General features: G+C 39.9%; 1 protein-coding gene across 1 annotated transcript in view; it reads left to right on the top strand.

The window, feature by feature from the left end:
- Window positions 1-1,575: 1,575 nt before the first annotated feature.
- Window positions 1,576-21,301, top strand: part of cunh18orf63 (chromosome unknown C18orf63 homolog) — a 24,265-nt gene continuing 4,539 nt past the window's right edge. Inside the window, exons 1-12 of the mRNA XM_071543546.1 lie at window positions 1,576-1,703; window positions 2,417-2,495; window positions 5,715-5,771; window positions 6,061-6,172; window positions 10,632-10,673; window positions 11,237-11,313; window positions 11,413-11,525; window positions 12,752-12,848; window positions 13,316-13,401; window positions 13,798-13,984; window positions 17,024-18,106; window positions 19,436-19,513. Of these exons, the coding sequence (XP_071399647.1) occupies window positions 1,576-1,703; window positions 2,417-2,495; window positions 5,715-5,771; window positions 6,061-6,172; window positions 10,632-10,673; window positions 11,237-11,313; window positions 11,413-11,525; window positions 12,752-12,848; window positions 13,316-13,401; window positions 13,798-13,984; window positions 17,024-18,106; window positions 19,436-19,513 (2,139 nt within the window). The remainder of the gene's footprint in view (window positions 1,704-2,416; window positions 2,496-5,714; window positions 5,772-6,060; window positions 6,173-10,631; window positions 10,674-11,236; window positions 11,314-11,412; window positions 11,526-12,751; window positions 12,849-13,315; window positions 13,402-13,797; window positions 13,985-17,023; window positions 18,107-19,435; window positions 19,514-21,301) is intronic.

Below are 21,301 nucleotides of genomic sequence, written 5' to 3'. Positions count from 1 at the left end.
TTAGACCTAACAGCAGTTACTGTCGCCTGTGGCTGTAGACAAAAGATCCCTGCCGATGGACGGACAGGCGTCTGGCGGGAAGAACCGTCAAGACGCCAACCCAAAGATTGTCTGTTGAGAAAATGAATCACTCAGTAGTTAAAAAGGTCCACCATCTCAAATAGACATAGCGTAGTCGTTACCATAGTGGCCAAACTAGTACAAGCCTGATAAAAGTTGTTTATCTCAAAAACTACTCGTCACAAAAATGTAATTCTTGGCTCTGGCTATGAACAAAACCTTCAGCCAGGCTGTGTGTGATTTGGTCCAAAATAAACCTGACATGTTTTAACAGAAGGCCATATTTCACAACTCGACCACACTTCACATCGACGTTTGGTTTGTACGTAAGTTAAATAGAACCAGAGTGAGAGCTCACTCTTTGCTCCTCTCTCTCTTTAGCTAGGTCTATCTTTCCAAATACTATTTCATATAATCAAATTTGGAGCAACAAACGTCTTTCTACTTCTATTATTCCATGTAAAAACAGGATTTCCCTTACAAAATAACTACAGTGAGTCAGTGCTAATGTTAGATGGTATCTAAGGTTTGTGACCCAATAAGTTAAGGACAGGACCAGACTGATTTCGCTAACCTAGCTAGCTCACACCTAACGTTAGCTTTAGACTTGTCAGCCTTGGCTAGTTTTTAGCTAACTGGCAAGTGAGCAAGCCGCTTAGTTTTGAATCAAGGAACTCAAAACAGGTGAGTGAGAAATTATTGATTTGCTCATTGTTACAATACATGGGTGTAAACCCAGCAAGGGTAATTATCTATAAAGCTAAAATTCACTAGCTGTCAGGGACAGTGTCTCAGAATGTTAGTTCAAGGTTTGTAAGAAGGTCTGGAAAGTCTGGAAAATGAATTTGATAATTCCCAGGTCTTTAAATGTTTAGGAATTGCACAGAAAGTCTTTAAAAGTATAAAAAAAACCTTTAACATATTGTGATATTAGCTGTTGTGAAGAATAACCTTCCACTTAGGGCTGGGCTATAATTCAATATTATCGTTTATCGTCTTTCAGTGGAATCATATCGTGATGATATGAAGATATTTTGATATCGTGACACACATTTCTGCTGTCTGAATTGATGATGACAAGCAAATTTTACTTAAAAACTCATAAAATGAGGTATAGTAGGAATATTATTTGAATATTTCAGTTTTGTTTGACATCACACCTAACATCACCATTCGGTTCAATGAGATGAACATTCATTTGATTATTTAACGTGATTTTGCATACATGAGCCATATTGTGATATATATTGATATTGAGAAAAATCCTTATGATTATCATGATATTGATTTCAACCACATCGCCCAGCCCCACTTCCGCTACAGAGTGATGTGGCCTAGTTGACCCTCATATTACCCAGCCACTATCAGCATGTTGAATACCTCTACTACATCCAGTCAACGTCTTGAAAAAAACATAATTTTGAAACAGAAAATGTTCATTAACGCTGTCAGTTTCCTGACTTGTTCTACAGTAGCACCTGACGTTAAGTCCAGGTGTCTGTGTGTCTCTGCAGGATGAGTGGAGGAGGACAGCAGTCTCTGTTCTTCCTCAGTCTGCCGGAGCTGAGGAAGCTGTGCTGCGTCTCTCTGTCTCTGCAGGAGGAGGAGGAGGAGAGCAGGAGCAAGCAGATGAAGACCTGCAGGTGAGCTGAACATGATCTGAGCGCTTTATTAAACTCTGCAGTGTTTCCTCCTTCAGTTCAGTCAGTTTGTCCAGGTAAGAACGATGACCTTTGACCTCTGGTGGCACCAAATAACGGCACAGAGAGTCTCAGTCCTCTAACAAGAGAACTGCAGTGGGGTGCTGTTTGTTAATCCAACCGACTACAGGAAACCACCCCGAAACACAAGGGATTATGGGTAGAAGGAGACGCTTGAAAAGCCTAGCAGAACAAAATGAAGTCTGGACTGATGCTCATATTCAGCTGTTTCTTCATGTGTTCTTAACTGGTATGAACACCACAGAAGAAGAGTCCATCATGCTGAGATAAATAAGATGTAATAATAAGATGTAATACAGAATAAGAAACAATGTATTACATCTTAGTAATAAGATGTAATACAACAAATAAATACTTCACATAGATACTTAAGCATTACAGGTTAAAACTCTGTCCAATAAACAAGCTGCTTGTGAGTCATGTGACTTTTGTTTACAAGCCCTGGTTTGTTTGTACTTGGTCAGTTTGAACCTAAACAAACCAAATACAAAAATGCAACAAAGTCAACTTTTCCCTCCCAAAAGATTTGAAATTTCCTCAACTATTACCGTATCACTTGAACACAGCATTCCTGTGGTGCTAAGTGTGTGTGTGTGTGTGTGTGTGTGTGTGTGTGTGTGTGTGTGTTCCTTCAGAGAGCTGGTGCTGCTGTACTCGGACATCCTGGCCTCTCCTGCTCTGGACTCCTTCACCCAGATCACAGTGGTCATGGCTGTAAGACAGACACACACACACACACACACATACACACACTCACACTATCCATTCCTCTGATACCCATCTGCTTTTATCTCACCAAATGATTGAACTACATTTATTTTTGTACTCATTTTTTTATATTCAAACTATTTATATTTTAGTTACACACTTTTATTCATAACTTCCTTTTGTGTGTGTGTGTGTGTGTGTGTGTGTGTAGTTTTCATTCATGGAGATGCACTTGGCTCGTCTCGTCGGCAGGTTTATAGATTTTGGCGTTGTAAACTCCAGCAGAGGGCTGGAGGGTGTTGGCGGGGGTTGTGATCGCCGTGGTAACGCTGCACGCACACATCCAGCTCTGCACGCCACCTCTGCAGACACGCTACATACCTGCTCAGACACACACACACACACACACACACACACACGCCTACACACTCTCTCTGTTTCTGTTCCAGTTGACGTTTATCATGTCAGACAGATTTGACTTGTCTTTGCATAATATGTAGTGAATCCTTCCTGAGCGACAGCAGCCATATTGCTTCACATCTGCTCTTCTGTCTCACTTTTCACAGTCAGTCAGACTCTGTGAGCAACAGTATTTTTTTTTATTTTTTATTTTTTTATTTGACAATTCACTTTAAAAGGACAATTCCATGGTTGCAACACCAATGTACATGCACAATTAAAAGAACATCAAGGATAACACAAAAAAGTCACAGGACTTATTTCCATTGTGGTCCTTGTTGTAGTTAGATAACATAATATTAGTAAAGAACTACAGAGTCTGTTTACAGGGGCCAGCTGCATAAAGCTGGTTTAAGACTAGTCTAAGCCTTAGACTGGTCTAAGATTCTCAGGTTGGACTCGGCTAATTAAGACCGTCTGTTACTTAAATATTACAACTGACTTATTTTGAGGTAGGAATGTTAGCCACCTTCCCTGTCTGTTTTTCTGTGTTTTCTCTGTTTTTTCTGTTTTTTCTCACGGATTTCTGACTTAAATCTCGAAAATTCTGCATTTTTTGTCTGAATATAGAAAAATGTCACCTTCTGTATATAATGGCCCTGATACACTGTCGTATTTTGCTCCACTGGAGCTCTGTGGAGTAGGTGTGTTTGTGTACACTTTGTTAGTGTAAAGCATACTTTGCAGTGTGTGTGTGTGTGTGTGTGTGTGTGTGTGTGTGTGTGTGTGTGTGTGTGTGTTCTTGGACTTCTAACCTTGTGAGAACCAGTTTGAGTTGCAGACCTTGGGAGGTTTTGGACGTTTTGTCCGCTCCTCACTTCTTTTTTCTGTCAGAGCCTCTTGTTTTTCTTACGTTTTCCCCTCATACATTTTATCCAATTTTATTTGATTTAATTGCTGTACTTTTACATCACTGTCTACATCACTGTGTTTTTTCTTTGTTTTTAGAAAAGTGCTATACAAATAAAGCTATTACTATTATTTTTGCATGGGGTTGGTTTAGGATTACGGTTTGGGTTTAGAGTTAAGGTTAGAAATTAGGATTAAGGTTTGGGTAGGGGTTGGGCAATGAATGTAGTCAATGGAAGGTGTGTGTGTGTGTGTGTGTGTGTGTGTGTGTGTGGAGACGTAGCGTGCCATGGAGTGTGTGTGTGTGTGTGTGTGTGCGTGTGTGTGGAGGCGTAGCGTGCCATGGAGTGTGTGTGTGTGTGTGTGTGTGGAGGCGTAGCGTGCCATGGAGTGTGTGTGTGTGTGTGTGTGGAGGCGTAGCGTGCCATAGAGTGTGTGTGTTGTGTGTGTGTGTGCCGACTCTTCCCAGGCAGAGGCACGCTCTGTGTCAACCAAAATATTTGAGTCTGAATTCCTCACATTCTCTCTCTGCTCTTCATCCTGGGATGAGGCCAGAGAACACACACATGCACACACACACACACACACACACGCACACACACTCTCACACACACACGCGCACACACGCGCACACACACACACACAACGGAAGAGTGAATCTGCTGTTACTAACGACCCACATTAGGACCCTCTTTAGCAAAAACATGTCAGGAAGCTGTCTGCACTGCTGTAGTCTCTCTACCTCTCTCTCTCTCTCTCTCTCTGTCTCTCTCGTTCTCTCTTTCTCTCTGTCTCTCTCTCTCTCTTTCTCTCTGTCTCTCTCATTCTCTCTTTCTCTCTGTCTCTCTCTCTCTTTCTTTCTCTCTCTGTCTCTCTTGTTCTCTCTTTCTCTCTCTCTCTTTCTTTCTCTCTGTCTCTCTCTCTTTCTATCTCTCTCTCTTTCTTTCTCTTTCTCTGTCTCTCTTTCTCTTTCTCTGTCTCTCTCTTTCTCTCTCTGTCTCTCTTGTTCTCTCTCTCTCTCTCTTTGTCTCCTCTCTCTCTCTCTCCCTCTCTCTCTCTGCTCATTCACAGTCCTGTTGAATGAAATAACTATAGTTAGGGTTAGGGGTTCTTAAACTAATGTTTTGTTGAGTTTATTCAGGTTTATTTCATTTGCATGTTAATAAAAATCCACATTATAGGCAAAGAAACCCCAAGTGAAGATGAGCCACTGGAATGAAGAGTTTACAGAAACAATTCACCCCAGAAAACAAAAAAAAAGAAGAAAAATCAATGAAATAAAACTCTTTTACTTCACTTAAAACCTGACGAAAACTTGTTTAAGAAAACTTTGAGTTGCCAGTGAGTAATATTTTAGGACATGTGACCAAGACTGTTTAACAACAGACATTTTAACTCTTGGGGATTACATTAATTACATTATAGAAGTTTCCTGTACTTAATGTCATTTAATTTGTGTTGTTTATGAGAATTTGTTTATTGAGTTTGTTGTAAAGGTTTGTTTGTTAGATTATGTTTATTCATTAGTTTATTAGTTTATGAGAATTTGTTTATTGAGTTTGTTGTAAATTATTTATTATGATGATTATTATTATTATTATTTATTGTTTATTTCATCTTATTGTTATTCTTGTTTTGTTTTTATCTGTTTTTTTTTTTCTACATGTTCGAAATAAAAATTATCAATCAATCAATCAATCAATCAATCAATCAATCAATCAATGTGCCTCATATGACCTGGGTTTCCGTCCAAGTGATTTTATGCAAATGATGGTGTACTGAATCAGAAAACCTTAATGAAAATAGCAGATTTCAATAAAATATTGCAAAAGTTTAACATTTGCTTGGCAGCTGGATGGCTGTTGACTCTGTACATTTAATCTTTCATATCTTTTGTACCTTACTGTTTTCTTTCAGATCCCGTTTTTCAAGAAAGGCATCATCCAGGCTTACGGACAGAGACGCAACCTGCAGGTGGGATGGATCCAGGGATCGACTGATGAGCGGATGGATGGATGGATGGATGGATGATTGTTGGATGGATGATAAGCAGATAGATAGATAAATGGATCGGTGATGTATAGTTAGGGCCGGGCAATAATTCAATATTTATTTAAAGTCTGTTGTTGCTTGTTAAAACTCCTTTCCTCTCTCACACACTCTCTCTCTCTTTCTCTCTCACAATCTCTTTTCTTGTTTGAGCACATGTGTACATGCATGTCCATCTGTGTGTGTGTGTATGTGTGTGTGTGTGTGTGTGTAGCTGGGTTCTCCTCAGTGTGTGTTGCCAGGTATCCTGCAGAGTTGTGTGTCCTACTCTCTGACCAGCAGACTGGCTCCCAGCTGGAACAAGGCAGGACTCTACCTCGTCTCTGGTAGGCTCTGAGAGAGAGAGAGAAAGAGAGGGAGAGAGAGAGAGAGAGAGAGAGAGAGAGAAAGAAAGAGAGAGGGAGAGAGAGAGAGACAGAAATGGAGAGAGAGAATGAGAGAGAGAGAAAGAAAGCGAGAGAGTGAATGAGAGACAGAGAGAGAAAGAAAGAGACAGAGAAACGGAGAGAGAGACAGAGTGAATGAGAGAGACAGAGAGGGAGAAAGAAAGACAGAGAGAGAGTGAATGAGAGAGACAGAGAGGGAGAAAGAAAGAGAGAGAAAGAGAGAGAGACAGAGAGTGAAAGAGAGAGACAGAGAGGGAGAAAGAAAGAGAGACAGAGAAAGAGAGAGACAGAGAGGGAAAAAGAGAGAGAGAGAAAGACCCCCCCCTTTACACACACACACACATTTTCATTTCCAACAAGTCTAGTTTTTACTAGAGCACGCTCTACATATTTGCAATGACGCAAAATGAGTTTGAAATTGTGTGTGTGTGTGTGTGTGTGTGTGTGTGTGTGTGTGTGTTAGTATTTCCCTTGACAGACAGTAAAGAACTTTAGACCAAGCAACATGTAAACTCTCCATTGAAACCTGTTGATTTCCAGCCATTAGCAGTGAATGTGCAGTGGTTAGTAAACTTGTCTTTGTTTGCTGTTTGCTCTACTGAGATTTCTACTGAGTCTCCGCTTCACTGCAAAGTCCAACTGCAATCACAGAGAGGATGTTTGTAGCTGCTTAGGTTCAAGGCTGCTCTGGAGGTGTGGTGTGTGTGTGTGTGTGTGTGTGTGTGTGTGTGTGTGTGTGTGTGTGTGGCCGGTGGCCTGTGATCAAAGTGACAGATGGGTGTTGCGCCACCCAGCCTAGACTTCACCTTGGACCCACTCTGATATCAAAATAACTTTAGAGTGTGTATCTGTGTGTGTGTGTGTGTGTGTGTGTGTGTGTGTATGTGTGTGTTTTAGTACATGAAACTGCCTTTTTTTTGTCCACAAAAACTGGTAAATCCGTAAATTCAAAGTTGACAAACTTAAGAACCATAGTGGAAATTCTGGTTGTAATTTCCCATCTTGATTATATACCTTCACTCAGAGGAAATTTAAATTGAGTCTACTTCCCTTCCATAAACACATTTAAGTACAGGCCAGTGTGTAGAATTAATGCTTTTATCGCAATAAATTAGAATAAAGTCCGTTTTAGCATTACAGAGTGTGTAGAACAAAACAGGAAAGCTTGAAACAAAACCTAAAGCAGATAAAGTCCTAAAGCTTAGAGGAACAGGCTTGGGACCCAGAAGTTGCCGGTTCCAATCCCTGCTCCGGCTGGGCAGTGAATGTCTAACTGTCGAGTCGCTCCAGCTGTTAGATTCCAATGTGTGTAACTGAATGGATCCTTTTCACCCACATGGCTCACATTCTTCCTCAGGTTTATAGATCAGGGGCACAAAACCTTCTTAAGAAAAAAAATGTTCTCAAGTGCCATTTTTTTCTTAAGTTTAGTCTTAAGAAAAAAAGTAGGAAAAAATGCTATTCTCAAAAACAGTTCTTATATATTTTCTTAACTTTCTTCTTATGTTTCTTCCTAAGAAAAAAACTTAGGAATAAATGGTATTCTTGAAATGAAAGTTCTCAAATTTGTTCTTGATTTTTTTCTTAACTTTAAGACGGCCCTTCACCTGTCTTAAAACTCCTACAGTGAAAAGGTAAGCCTCTAATATCATATATTTAAACACATTTTAGACAAGTAGGTTATAGTTCAAAGTCTTCATAGGCTCCCCTACACCTAACATTAAGATGAACATTTATTGTAAAGCTTTATTTGGTGTAGGGCCAGGTAGGCCTCTGTCTCATGTCTGTTGGAAATAAGCTGCAAATTTTACAGTTACCAACAGCAACCAATGTTTAAATCTTTGCTCTAGTTGCTCTAAATAGGTTTTTCAACAATTGTTTTGTAGATGGAAGCACTTTGGGTTGCCTCCTAGCCTTGTCTCCTAGCCTCCTAGCCTTGTCTCCTAGCCTCCAAGCCTTGTCTCCTAGCCTCCTAGCCTTGTCCCCTAGCCTCAATGGCAGTAAGCCTAAAGTTCATTAACCAGAATTAATTCAGGCTCTATTTTGAGAAGTTCTTAAGTAGGAAAATTAAAGAAATTCGTAAGAAATGAGACTGTTACTAAGACAATATTGAGGAGTTCTTAAGCCTTCTTAAGAACTTCCTACAATTTCCTCTTATGTCATTTCTTAAGCTCTATGTTAAGAACACATTGGTGAATCCGGCCCCTGTTCTCTCCATTGCCAGCAAGTTGAACACTAACTCAGTGATCACAGACAGAGTCAGAGGAGACAGAGAGTCGGCTTAACATTTAACTAATTTCATTACTTGCCTATACCCTACAACGACAAAGTGGAAGTATGTCAGCCATGTTTGTAAAAAGGGTTGATAAGTTGAAAGCAGTTTGTTGCTGAAAAAGTCAGTCAACCTTCCCTGGATGAATAACAGTCACACAGTTAATGACAGGAGGACACACTGCTCTCTGTGTTGTTTCTTTATGAGCTGTGTGTGTTTTCCTTCTGTCTCCCTGTGTTAGTGTTGGATGATAAGAGAGCAGAGAAGGCCTCTGTCTGTCCTTGGACCTGGTGGCTGGTAGTAGTAAAAAAAATTAAAAAGCCCCTTTACTAATCCTCCAGTTAAATGAAGGTGTGAATGTTAGTCTTCCCCTCCAAAGCCAAAAACCCCAGAAAATAATGTGTCACTGAGGCTTTAAAGGCTCGTTCCATGACTCTGACTGTCTGGAAAGTTTGGAATGTATGGAAAAAGAATTAAGTAATTTACAGATCTTGATAAGTTTGGAAACATTTTTTGGAAAAGTATGGAAAAATATTGAATCTTGGTATACATATGACTGCACATTTTCTGTGGTTGTAGACCAGTCATCTCACATATTCTGATATTTGTCGAATTAATCTTAATTTACAGAGTGATGTGGCAGAGTTAGCAGGGGTAAGACGACTATCTGTGTAAATCACACTGGACTCCAAAAACCTTTAAATCATGAATTGAAGGGCTGGAAAAAAATCTGGAATTTTGAAATCCAAACATTGATTTATCTGTCACAGTTTCTGATTTATTCGCCTAAATAGTGATTCATCATCAGCTTAATTGCAGAGGATAAACGCCTATTAGATGGAATGAGATGTTCCCTCTTGCTCTGCTGTGTAAAGCAACAATCAGCCCCAGGCTCTGTGATATTGATTCTCAATATGTAATATGCAAAAACAGCTGAACTAGCAGCTGAGAAGCTAACTACTGCTATGGAAAGGATCGCTGAATGGCTTGATCAATCCTGTCCTAGCTTGAACATTAGTAAGACAAAAGGTATGTTCTTCTCCAAAACCAATGTACAGCCTCCTAATGTTGACATTTTTATTAAGGGTGAAAAGATTGATAGAGTTACTGAATTTAAATATCTTGGCGTAATATTGGATCCAAATCTCAATTTCAGGAAACATGTCAAGAAAATGATAAAAACTATTAAATACAACCTGGCAAATTTTAGACAAATTAGAAGCTTTCTCTCTGTGGATGCAGCCAAGATATTTATGCATGCCATGATCCTTTCCCACATGTCTTATTGTATTACATGTTGGGGGCAATCCGGAGAAACAGTTATTAATCCATTAGAATCCTTGTATAAACAAACCTTAAAAATTCTGGATAAAAGGCCATTTCAGTATCATCACTGTAGGATATTAGAGAAACATCATCTTCTGAGCTTTGAGAACTTTAGACTTTTCTCAAATTTGTGTCTAGTGTATAAAATTTTAAATGGTTTGTCCGCTCCCTCTTTACGTGACTTTGTTCACTTTCTTAGAATTTTGAAAATAAAGTCAGGAACTCAGAAATCTGACTTTATTCTCAGTAATGATGGGACGATATATCAAAATTCAATACATCGCAATACAAAAATGTGACAATATACACATCATAGGGCAGGAAAATGAACCGTCATATTAGCTCTATTTTATTCTTCTGTAGTAATCACAAATAAAAAATGATGAGAAAAATGAGAAAAAATAGATGTGATAATAAATTAGTATAGTACAAATATGTTATTTTTTCCAATCCCATAAATTTTATTGCAACGCCCCAAAATTATCTTGTGACCCCCTGGGAGGTCCAGACCCCCAGCTTGAGAACCACTGCTTTAAGCTACAGGAACAAAATACTGCATACATTTTTTAGTTTGTTGCCCTGATCTCGTATCAATAAATCACCCGCAGCTTCACAGTTCATTCATATGAAGTGTACCTGTAGGGTGAGTGGCCCAGAGAGATAAATATCAGTATAATGTTATATATTATAGCGGTGGAGCTGCAGCTCTATATGCTGTAACGTCTTCTATAACCGTGATAATACATAATAACAGTAATAAAACATAATAAGACCTTGTTTCCCCTCTGTCTGTTTCTCCAGGGAAAGACTTTCTGACGGAGAGTGGGAGGCTCAACGCTGTCAGTAGGTCGACTGAATTATCTCCAATACACTTTATCACTATAAATACTAATCATATAATAACTATAAGATTAGCCGACCCTTTAGATTGCAGATTACATTTCATTACACATTCATGAGGCTGTTTTCTATCTTAAGCACAATATTTTAAATAGGTGTAGGTTTGCAAGGCATTTGTGTGAGTGATATGTGCATTTTTTGTGTCATTTTCCAAAAAAACATATAAACGAAACACATGTAATATATAAATTTATTCTACAATATTTGCTTCATGACAAACTACTTTCAGTTTATTAAAATGGGTTTCATTTTTGGAGTTTTGGTTTTCCAAAGTCTTCAGCCTGTGGTTAAAATTAACACCGACCAAAAGGCAAATTCTGGTAAATATTGGCTGTGATTGGTAAATTAGTCGATTGATATCAGCCAGTTTGACAGGTTTGGCCATTGCATCTTATTTTGTTTTTCAATCAAAACGCAAGACCAAAACCTGTTGCCACCTTGTGAACTAGACTTACTAGTGTGTGTGTGTGTGTGTGTGTGTGTGTGTGTGTGTGTGTGTGTGTCAGCCATGCAGCTGAGTACCACTGAGAACCAGTTATGTGTCAGCTTGGAAGCCAGCTCTGTCAGACTGCCTCCAACCAGAGTAAGTCCACACACACTCACAAAGCCATGTGTGTGTGGATATCATGTATGATACTCTTGTATTTGTGTGTGTGTGTGTGTGTGTGTGTGTGTGTCCCAGCTGGAGGACTTTGACCTCCCTCCGTTGGTGCTGAGGAGCTTCTGCAGTCGTCCTGACTCCGTCCTCCACACCTTCTCTAACGGAGGAACCATCTGGTGCCACGTCCTGCCCAGGTGACAGCTCCACCTGCTGGACAGCACACACATACACACACACACACACACACACACACACACACACACACACACACACACACACACACACACACACACATAAATACCTGTGATCCAACCCACAGTATATCCAGTTGATGAAAGCTTTTTCCATTGTCTGTTCTATACAGCCAGTGTCTGGCAGTTCTCTCCTGGGAAATATCCAGAAATGAAATAAAATGTTGTTCCATAAAATTGCCACAGGCCGATTTTCATGGCAAGCATAAAAGCATACATTAAAACAACAACAGTACACATATAAACAGTTGTATATACGTAAAAACTAAACCTACTGACTTCCACAAAAACCACAAACATCTGTCAAATCTCTCAAATAATAAACACTAAAGTGCCATATCTTGACTCTAAGATTAGCGTGTGGCATCATTTTATTTTAGTTTAATTTAGTTTAGTTTATATTTTATTCCATAAAATTTCCATAGGGCATAAAATCATGACTTGAAGCAATAAAACACGCAATATACATTAAAATAGAAAACTAGGCATGTGGCCTCCAGTGGCCTTATTGTTTTATTTCTTTTGACTATTATTTGCCTCTTTTATTCTGTAGACTTTTTACTTTGCTTGTCCCTTGTGTTTTTATTGTAATTCTTATTCTTCTCGTCTCATATTTTTATTTAAAACACTTTGTAACTTAGAAAAGTGCTGTGTAAATAAAGTTATTATCATTATGAAGTGTAGAGTTAGAGTTAGAGTTAGAGTTAGAGTTAGAGTTAGGCATGTGGCTGGTAAGATAGTTTACTGTAGCAGCCATTTAGTCAAGTAACCAGCTGTCATTTGGAGTCTTGTTTTATTCTTAAAACCTCGCTGGCTGGTGAGTTTCGGGATTTAGCAGCTACTGCAGCCTGTGGACTAAACAACTCCTGTCCTGACGGACACCCAAACTGGTTGTTATACTGGTTGTGACCAGCAGGAGGAGCTATAGCACCGTTTAAATACAGAAGCAGCCTGGTCTGTACTGTAGATTCATGCCTGTTGTTCAATATTCAGTTATTCTCTCTTTTTTGTCACTGTCTCTTTCACTCTAACTCTGTCCTGCTACTCTCTCTCCCTAATTACTTGCTCTCCAAATTTATTTCACGCTCTCTTAGTCTTTATATATATGTGTGTGTGTGTGTGTGTGTGTGTGTGTGTGTGTGTGTGTGTGTGTGTGTGTGTGTATTTAGCATGAAGAAAGGTCAGATTATCACTATCAGCCGTCAGCTGCCCAAAGACGGCCCCTTCAGGAGCTACACTGACCTGCAGAACCACTGGAACCGCCTGGTACACATACACACACACACACACACACACACACACACACACACACACAAAAGTCCTCAGCTGAATTATGTCTTCTATACAACTGACAATGTGTACTGAAAAGGTTTCTCCAAAGTAGTAAATACATAAGAGTAAAGAGAAAAGAGAAAACAGGGAAGGTCGCTGACTAGCTCCCTGGTTACCACAAGGAGTTGGCATAGCAACCAGTAAAGCATGGCTAGCTGAGCATCATGGGAATTATCAGCACAGTTGGACAGCGTGTCGTTGACCAATCAGATTGCTGGGCTGAAACTAGCTGTTGGGTATTTGGGGATCGACAGTGTAAAAGTTTCTTCTGTCGCTTTTTGTCGTACTTGCAGAGACTAATGTACACACACACATGCATGCCTTTTGAACTGTGTGTGTGTGTGTGTGTGTGTGTGTGTGTGTGTGTGTGTGTGTGTGTGTGTGTGTGTGTGTGATTTCAGTATGGTTACAGACTCCCTGACCTAGCAGAGGAAGAGGCGGTTTACTGCAGCGTCTACTTCAAGCTAGTGGGAGACAGACTCTTCACGTATCCTTTCACAGCACTCGCACACACTCTCTCACACTCACACACACACACACACACATTAAAATTCGAGCTGTTTGGAGGATTCTATACATGCCGAATTTACCAGAACACCCTACCGGTTAGTAATAAACTCTCAAATTATATTTTCCGATGTGTGTTTTTTGCCGATATGCAAGGAAAAAATAAACTGCCAGATTTTTGAAGGGACCTTGGTGTGGCAGGAGCGCCTCCAGCCTTCAGCCTCGGCCCGCTCCTGTGTTTCTGAAGGCAGAAATCTCTCCAGCGTGTGCCAGCTGTTCGCTTTGTTTCACTCTCCTACCATTCAGGAACCTGCTGATATTAACTAGTGTTATTATGCTTCAGAAATATTACACATTTCCCCTTCACTGGGTCCAGATACCCTCTGAGCTGTGTGAGGCTGCAGCCGCTGCAGCGCTGTCCCAGGGTCGACCAGCAGGAGGCGCCGGGCCGGTTCCTGTCCGACGCCCGGGACGCCCTGCACAGTGTGTGTGGGTTTCCTGTCCGCATGACCGGCAGACCCTGCTACCACACAGCCGGTCTGACCAGCGCTGCTTCAGCACAGGTACGCACACACACACACACACACACACACACACACACACACATATACACAAATACACAGAAACAAACACTAACACCAGTTGAAAGTCGTCTTCTCCATGATTTATCAGCTCTGTCCTGAATGAAAAAGACTCTCTCTCTCTCTCTCTCTCTCTCTCTCTCTCTCTCTCTCTCTCTCTCTGTCTCTCTCTCTCTCACTCTCTCTCCATCTGTCTCTCTCTCTCCCTCTCTGTCTCTCCCTCTGTCTCTCTCTCTCTCTGTCTCTCTCTCCCTCTATTTCCCCCCTCTCCCTCTCCCTTGCTCTCTCCCTCTATTTCCCCCCTCTCCCTTGCTCTCTCAGTTTCAATTTTCAATTTAATGAGCTTCATCTCTATCTTTTCTCTTTCACTTCTTTCTTTCTTTCTATCTTTCTTTCTTTCCTTCTTTCTTTCTTTCTTTCTTTCTTTCTTTCTGTTTTCCTTCTCTCTCTATATATTTCTATTTCTGTCTGTTTTTTTTATTGTCTCTTTCAGCTGCAGATGCCAGTAATGTACACACACACACACACACACACACACACACACACACACACACAGAGGCCTTATGTTATGTCAGTGTGGAGGTTGAGGTGGGGAGAGGAGAAACCATTATCGCAGCACTAACCACCCAGTAAAGTCCATGAGGAGAGTTTTATGAGCAGAGAGAAGGAGCTGAAGGAAAGTTTCTCTCATCGTCCTGAGAATCCACTTCCATGAAACCGGTCGAGGGGAAAGTGTTTCTCACTCACAAGGTGGGAGAAAAGTATTTATCATTGTCTTTAATTCATTTTCATGAAACAGAAGACAAAAGAAAAGCATTTCTCTCTGTCTTGACGGCTCATTTTCAAATCAGAGTTTCTCACACGCAAGGTGAAAGAAAAGTATTTTGCATCTTCTTGAGAAATAATATCCAAAAGTACATCTCACTTACAAGGTGAAAGAAAAGTATGTCTCATCCTCTTGAGAATTCATTATATTGAAGCAGGTTGGAGAAGAGTATTTCCCACTCATGAGGTGAAAGAAAAATATTTCTGACTGTCTTGAATTAATTTTCATGAAGCAGGTCAGAGAAAAGTGTTTCTCACAAGCCGAAAGAAAAGTATTTCTCTTCGTCTTGACGGCTCGTTCTCATGAATCAGAGTTGGGGAAATATGTTTCTCACACACAAGGTGAAAGAAAAGTATTTTGCATCTTCTTGAGTTTCATCTTCATGAAGCAGAGGGAGAGGAAGCAGATTTCTCGCACAAGATGAAGACAAATATATTGTATCTTCTTGAGAATATATTTTCCACAAAACAGAGATTTGGGAAAAGTATTTTTCAGATTCTTGAGGGCTCATTTTCATGAAACAGGATGAATAAAATGTATTTATCATTGTGTTGAGAACTCATGACGAATGAAATTAAGTTAATAGATTTTGTCATTCTCATGAAAATGAGGTGCCATTATTTCTTAGCATCTTGAGTCTCATTTCAGTGAAACAGGTGGAAGAAAACCAGTTTCTCATCCTCCTGAGGCTCTGAAGAAACACCTTGAACTGAAGTTAACTTACAGATTAAACTATAGATCATACAGAATATTGTGAAACATTTTGATGAAACATAAAAGAATAAAAGTTATTTCTCATCATCTTGAGAACTCATTTGCATGAAGCATAGATGGAAGAAGGGAACTCCTTGCTCACAAGATGAAAGTAAAACATTAGTTATCGCCTTCAGGACTCACTCTCATAAAAGTTAATTAAATTTTTTTCTCATCTTGAGAAGTCTAACTACAGATTAAACCATAAAATGCTGATTATAGGTGGAATGAAAGTTATTTTTCATCTTGAGAACTCATTCTAATGAAGTAGAAGTTGGAGAAATTTCTTATTCAGAAGGTGAAACTGAAGTATTTCTCATCTTGAGACCTCAGTATCATGAAACTAAAATATTTACTGTGTCCAGGGATCATTCTCATCAGAGGTGAAACAAAAGTTACTTATCATCCTCTTGAGAACTCTGAAAAAAGCACTTGAGCTTTAAATGAAGGTAAACAATAAATTAAACTATAGATTTATATGATATTTTTGCAATTTTGTTCCTATACAAAATGAGTCTCTTCCATCCCTATAGTTCTTGGACCCACAGACAATATTGGTCAGCTGTGTGTTGAAGCAGCGAGCTCCGTTAGTCAAAGTGTGTGTAACGGAGGAACTGAGTCATGTTTCCTCTCGACTCTCCTGTGGGGCCACTAACGGCTTTTTTGGAGATATTCTGACAAACAGTTTGGACTCTTTGTTGCAGCAACTGACAGCTGACTGGAGACAAGACTGTCTGTGGTCCAAGAGCTGCAGGGATTTATTCGTTGGTTTATTGGATAGGATCTCCATTAGCTGCTGTGCAAACAACTGCTATTCTTCCTAGGGTATGGAAGAGACAAATTATATATAGGTCCAAAATCGATGAACCTATCCTTTACAGTAGTGGTTCTCAACATGGGGTACGGGGACCACCAGGGGTCCTTGACTGGGTTCTAGAGGGTCCCCAGCAAATTGATGAAATGTTAAACTTCAGCATTATTTCATGTACACAAAGTGAACACCATTAGAGAATGTAGAAGAATGATTATTTTGATCATAGTTTCTGTGTTATCTCTCTGCCTACAATACAGACAGTCATGGGATTCTGGACAAAATCATATCTGACAATACAAATCTCATCAAATGGGGGGTCTGTGGTCCTAAATTAGGGGTCCTTAATATGAAAAATCACTGCTTGAAAGAATTCTACTTAAGATGTGTTGTGAAAAAATACTGAGGGAAAGTGCAATACAGCCTGTCTTGTTTTTATTTTTTTAATACCACATAATGTTCAGGACATTTCCTCTTGGGGATTTAAAACTTTTTTTCTCTCTTTCTTGTAAGAAAGCAGTTTTCATACACTTTAACTTTGAAACTTTACTGATCCTTGTGGGGAAATGTAATCTCTCTGGATCTCACTTCCCACGTCTAAACACAGTTCTGGTCTGTTCTTCATCCTCAGGTGTTGAGCGGTGAACCGGTCAACCTGACCACCGTGTCCTCCGGCCGGCCGGTCCTCACCCAGCTCCCGGCTCCGGCTGCCCGACCGACGAAGCCCTCCTCTGGGTCGCAGCCGCCGGCCTGGCCCCCTCTGTCCCAGCAGGCTGGAGGAGGAGGAGGAAGACGGGACAGGACGGAGGAAGAGGGGGGGAGTCAGGACAGCGGATATAGATGTGGGAGGAGTCAGATACAAAGCCAGCGATGTGGAGGAGAGGGGGAGTTGCCTTCGTCTACCTCCTCATGTGTTTACTCATCTTCCTTTTCTTCCTCCCCTCCTTTCTCCTATTCCTCCTCGGGTTACCAGTCAGCTTCAACCCTTTCGTCCTCCTCCTCCTCTTCCTCTTCCTTCATGGTCAACCAGTCAGCTCCATCCCTCCCTTTCTCCTCCTCTGCCTCCTCCTCCTCCTCCTCTTCCTTCACCGTCCACCAGTCAGCTCCATCCCTCCCTTTCTCCTCCTCCTCCTCCTCTCTCTTCTCCCCCCTCCCTCCCCCTCCCAGTCAAACCCCGGTGATCCCCCCCGCTCCCATACTGGTCCCCATCTTCAGGAACAAGTGTCCGTCGCGCCTCGTCAACGCGACTCTGCTCCGGGCGCAGAGGCAGAAGGAGCGGCGGGGTGGAGGAGGCGAGGAGAGAGGGAGGGTGACGCTGCCCGCCAAGAGACCTGCTCCTCTTTCTTCTTCTTCTTCTTCTTCTTCTTTCTCTTTGTCCGGTCCGTCCTTCCCCTCCTCCTCCTCTTCCCCCATGTGGCCCCAGCGACTTCAGATTCCTCCTCCGCCCGTCATCCCTCGCTTCACCCATCGCTCCAAATCCCTCGGGGTCAACGCTCCCCCGAAGCCCAACCGGGTCCTCGACCTCAGCCCGGCTTCGAGGCCTAAACCCGGTCTTAGCCTCAGTCCAGCGCCCCACCTTGACCTCAAATCCAAGTCCAGCTCAAGCCAGAATAGTGTCTCTAACTCCAGGGTTAAGGCACCTCAGCCACCGTCAGCTCCCCCACCTCAGCCTCCTCCACCTCTGGCACCTTCTGAAATCCCCAGCAGCAGAGGGGTGAGTCTAGTTTCTACTCTATTTGAACATCAATAAAACATCACGCATCTGTAATCGCTCATTTTCTCCTCGATGCCCTTGTATTTCTTAATCTGAACGGGTTTTTAGCAGGTTTTTCAAGGGCCCAAGTCTGGCCGAACTCACACACAATACAAAAATGATCATGTGACAGGATTCAAACAAGGTCCTTAGAAAGACCTAGAATTTAACTTTTATAATTTTAAATACTGGAATACCTGTGAAATAAATCAGCCTGTTATGTGAGGAAGTGCTTAAAAAGACCTTGAAATACATAAATGAAATGTTCGCAGTGTTTGACAGAATGCAAGTCAAAACATCGGAAAGAAAGAAAGAAAAGAAGAAGAAGAAAGAAAAGTAAAGAAGACCAACAAATTGTGGAAGTGTTTCAATATCAATTCAAAATATAGCCTAAATTGGTGTGAATCCAAATTTATTTAATGTTTTTTTTAATATATGAAAATAAATAAATACATATATGGAAATAAATGAACAAATAAATGTAAAAATAAATTTATAAAAAAAACACGTTGAAAAAATAAAGCATTAATAACATTCATTCACCAATTTATATTTCTATATTAATTTCCTGATGTATCAATCTTTTTCTGTATATATTTCCCAATTTTTTTTTTATTCCTCTTTATATTTACACATTTATTCATCATTGTGGAGCTTTCAGTTTTCCATGCTGTACAGCTGCAGTGGAAACCAGACTGCTTTGTCCTTTTTAAAACTTTAATGAGCTGAAAAACAACGTCAACAAACCAGGAAGGAAGAACATTTTTAGACTCGTGGAAAGACATGGAGACCCGTGGGAAACCTGGACATGTGACTCTCTGTCTGACCTGCTCTTCTTGGCACACACTTTTATTTAAAGTTCCATCTGTTCGGTTGTTTGTTTGTTTGTTTTTAGTTGTACCTGTTTATCTCTTGTATTACCTTTTATTCCTATTTTTTATGATTTTTTTCAGTACACACTTTTATGTAAAGTTCGATCTGTTTTAAGTTGTATCTCTGTTTGTGTGTTTTTAGTTGTACCTGTTTACCTCATATATTACCTTTTATTCCTGTTTTCTATTATATATATATATTTTTTATTTATTTTTATTTTTCTATCATTCATTGGTAGTTTCACATCACTGCTTTTGGGTTTTATTGTATGTAAAGCACTTTGTAAACACTGTTTTTAGAAAAGTGCTATACAAATAAAGTTATTATTATTATTATTATTATTATTATTATTATTATTATTATTATTATTCTGTCTGTTCCCTCACTGTCCTGCTGTGTGTGTCTGTCTTGTTTCAGGGAGATTTGTTCGAGTCGAAGCCCAAAAGATCCAGGTCTGCAGTGCAGGATGTGGAGAAGATGGCCAGGAGCAGCCAGGTCTGGAGACACTCCTCCATCCCCTCATTCCTTTCCTTCCTTCCTCCCTTATGTCCTTCCTTCCATTTTTCCTTCCTTCCTTCCTTCGTTCTTTCTTCTCCCTCCTGTTCTTGCTTCCATCTCCTTGTTCCTCCATTTCTTTCTGTGATTAGTTTACGTTCATGTTCTGGATGTTCAGCTGCCGGTAGGAAAAGATTCAATTCTTAGATCACCAACATTAATAAAACGGAAAAAGTACTCAAATCCTTTACTTACTGTAAGTAAAAGTAGCAATACCATAATGGAGAAATACTTCATTAAACATAAAAGTTCTGCATTCAAAAGCTTACTTCAGTAATAGAATAGAATAGACTAGAATAGAATACAATAGAATGCCTTTATTGTCAATGCACAGCAATACAACAAAATTTTCAGGGGGCAGCTCCCTAAAAGGTTCTTAAAAAATAGACTCAATAAAATATAAAGTATATAAGTACTGAATATACACATACATACATACAGTACATACATACCTCCATCCATACATACATTCCTACAACCTACATCTAATTATAAATAGTGAAGAAGATAGCAGATAGAAGATCACATATATGTTATTGCACATGTAATGTAGTATAGCAGTAAAATGAACTGAAGTATGAAAAGTAAAAGTCGTCATGCTGTCAGAGAGTTAAATTATTGAAGCATGAACCTGTCAGAAGTATTTTAATGTTGTCGGTCTAACTGCTCCATATACTGTTGGGGAGTTTAAACTCTTAACAATGCAACATGTTTTATGAGCCGGCAGATAAATGTAGAGGAGGAAAAAGAACAAGATTTCCCTCTGAGATGTAGTGGAGGAAAAGTAGAAAGTCTCACAGAATGGAAATACTCAGTAAAGTGCCAGAACTTCAAAAACTGTACTTAAGTAGTGTAGTGTAGTCTAGTTTATTTATATCGCCCTTTATCACAAGCATGTCTCAAAGGGCTTTACAGTACATGTCATATACATACTACATGATATATATATATACATACTATATACACAACATATACATCCTATGTCATATAGGTTACATACTTCATATACATCATATACATACTATACATCATATACTATGTCATATATATCATTTTACTAAATTACATACATAATAATAATAATACCTTTATTTATATAGCGCTTTTCAAAACAAGTTACAAAGCACTTTACATACAATTAGAAAAAAGGCAATGGGCAAACAGTAAATAAAGTTATTATGATAAAATACAACAAAAGATAATAAAACAAACAGTAGAATAAAAAAAAACAAACAAACAGTAAATTCAATAAAAAGCAAGTTTAAAATAGTGAGTTTTTAGAAGTGACTTAAAAGAAGACAATGTGTTAACTTCCCTGATCTCCGGCAGGTCGTTCCATAAGTGAGCGGCCCGAACAGAAAAGGAGAAAAGGTCCGATCACCTGTAGTTTTAAGGTTAGACCGAGGAATGGCCAGGAACGACCTGTCAGAGGATCTCAGGTTACAGTTGGGCTTGTAGGAGTTCAGGAGGTCAGCTGTATATTCTGGAGATAACCCTCTACGAGCCTTAAAAGTGATCATTAGAATTTTAAAATCTATTCTAAGACAGACTGGGAGCCAATGAAGTGATTTTAAAACCGGTGTTCTCTCTTGTTGGACCTGGTTATGAGTCTGGCTGCGGTTCAGTGAGGTTTTGTTGTGTGAGGCAGGAGAAGAGGGCATTCTAGTAATCTAACCGGGATGAGATTAATGCATGAATTACTGTTTCTAAGTTCTTGGCAGATAAGAA

The sequence above is a fragment of the Centroberyx affinis genome, unplaced genomic scaffold (genome assembly GCF_046629955.1).
Source record: "Centroberyx affinis isolate AG114_WGS23_722 - 3 ecotype Tasmania unplaced genomic scaffold, CSIRO-AGI_Caff_v1 ptg004346l_1, whole genome shotgun sequence".
NCBI lineage: Eukaryota > Metazoa > Chordata > Actinopteri > Beryciformes > Berycidae > Centroberyx > Centroberyx affinis.
Note: the sequence above shows the minus strand (reverse complement) of the source record. Positions and strands in the feature narration are given on the sequence as shown.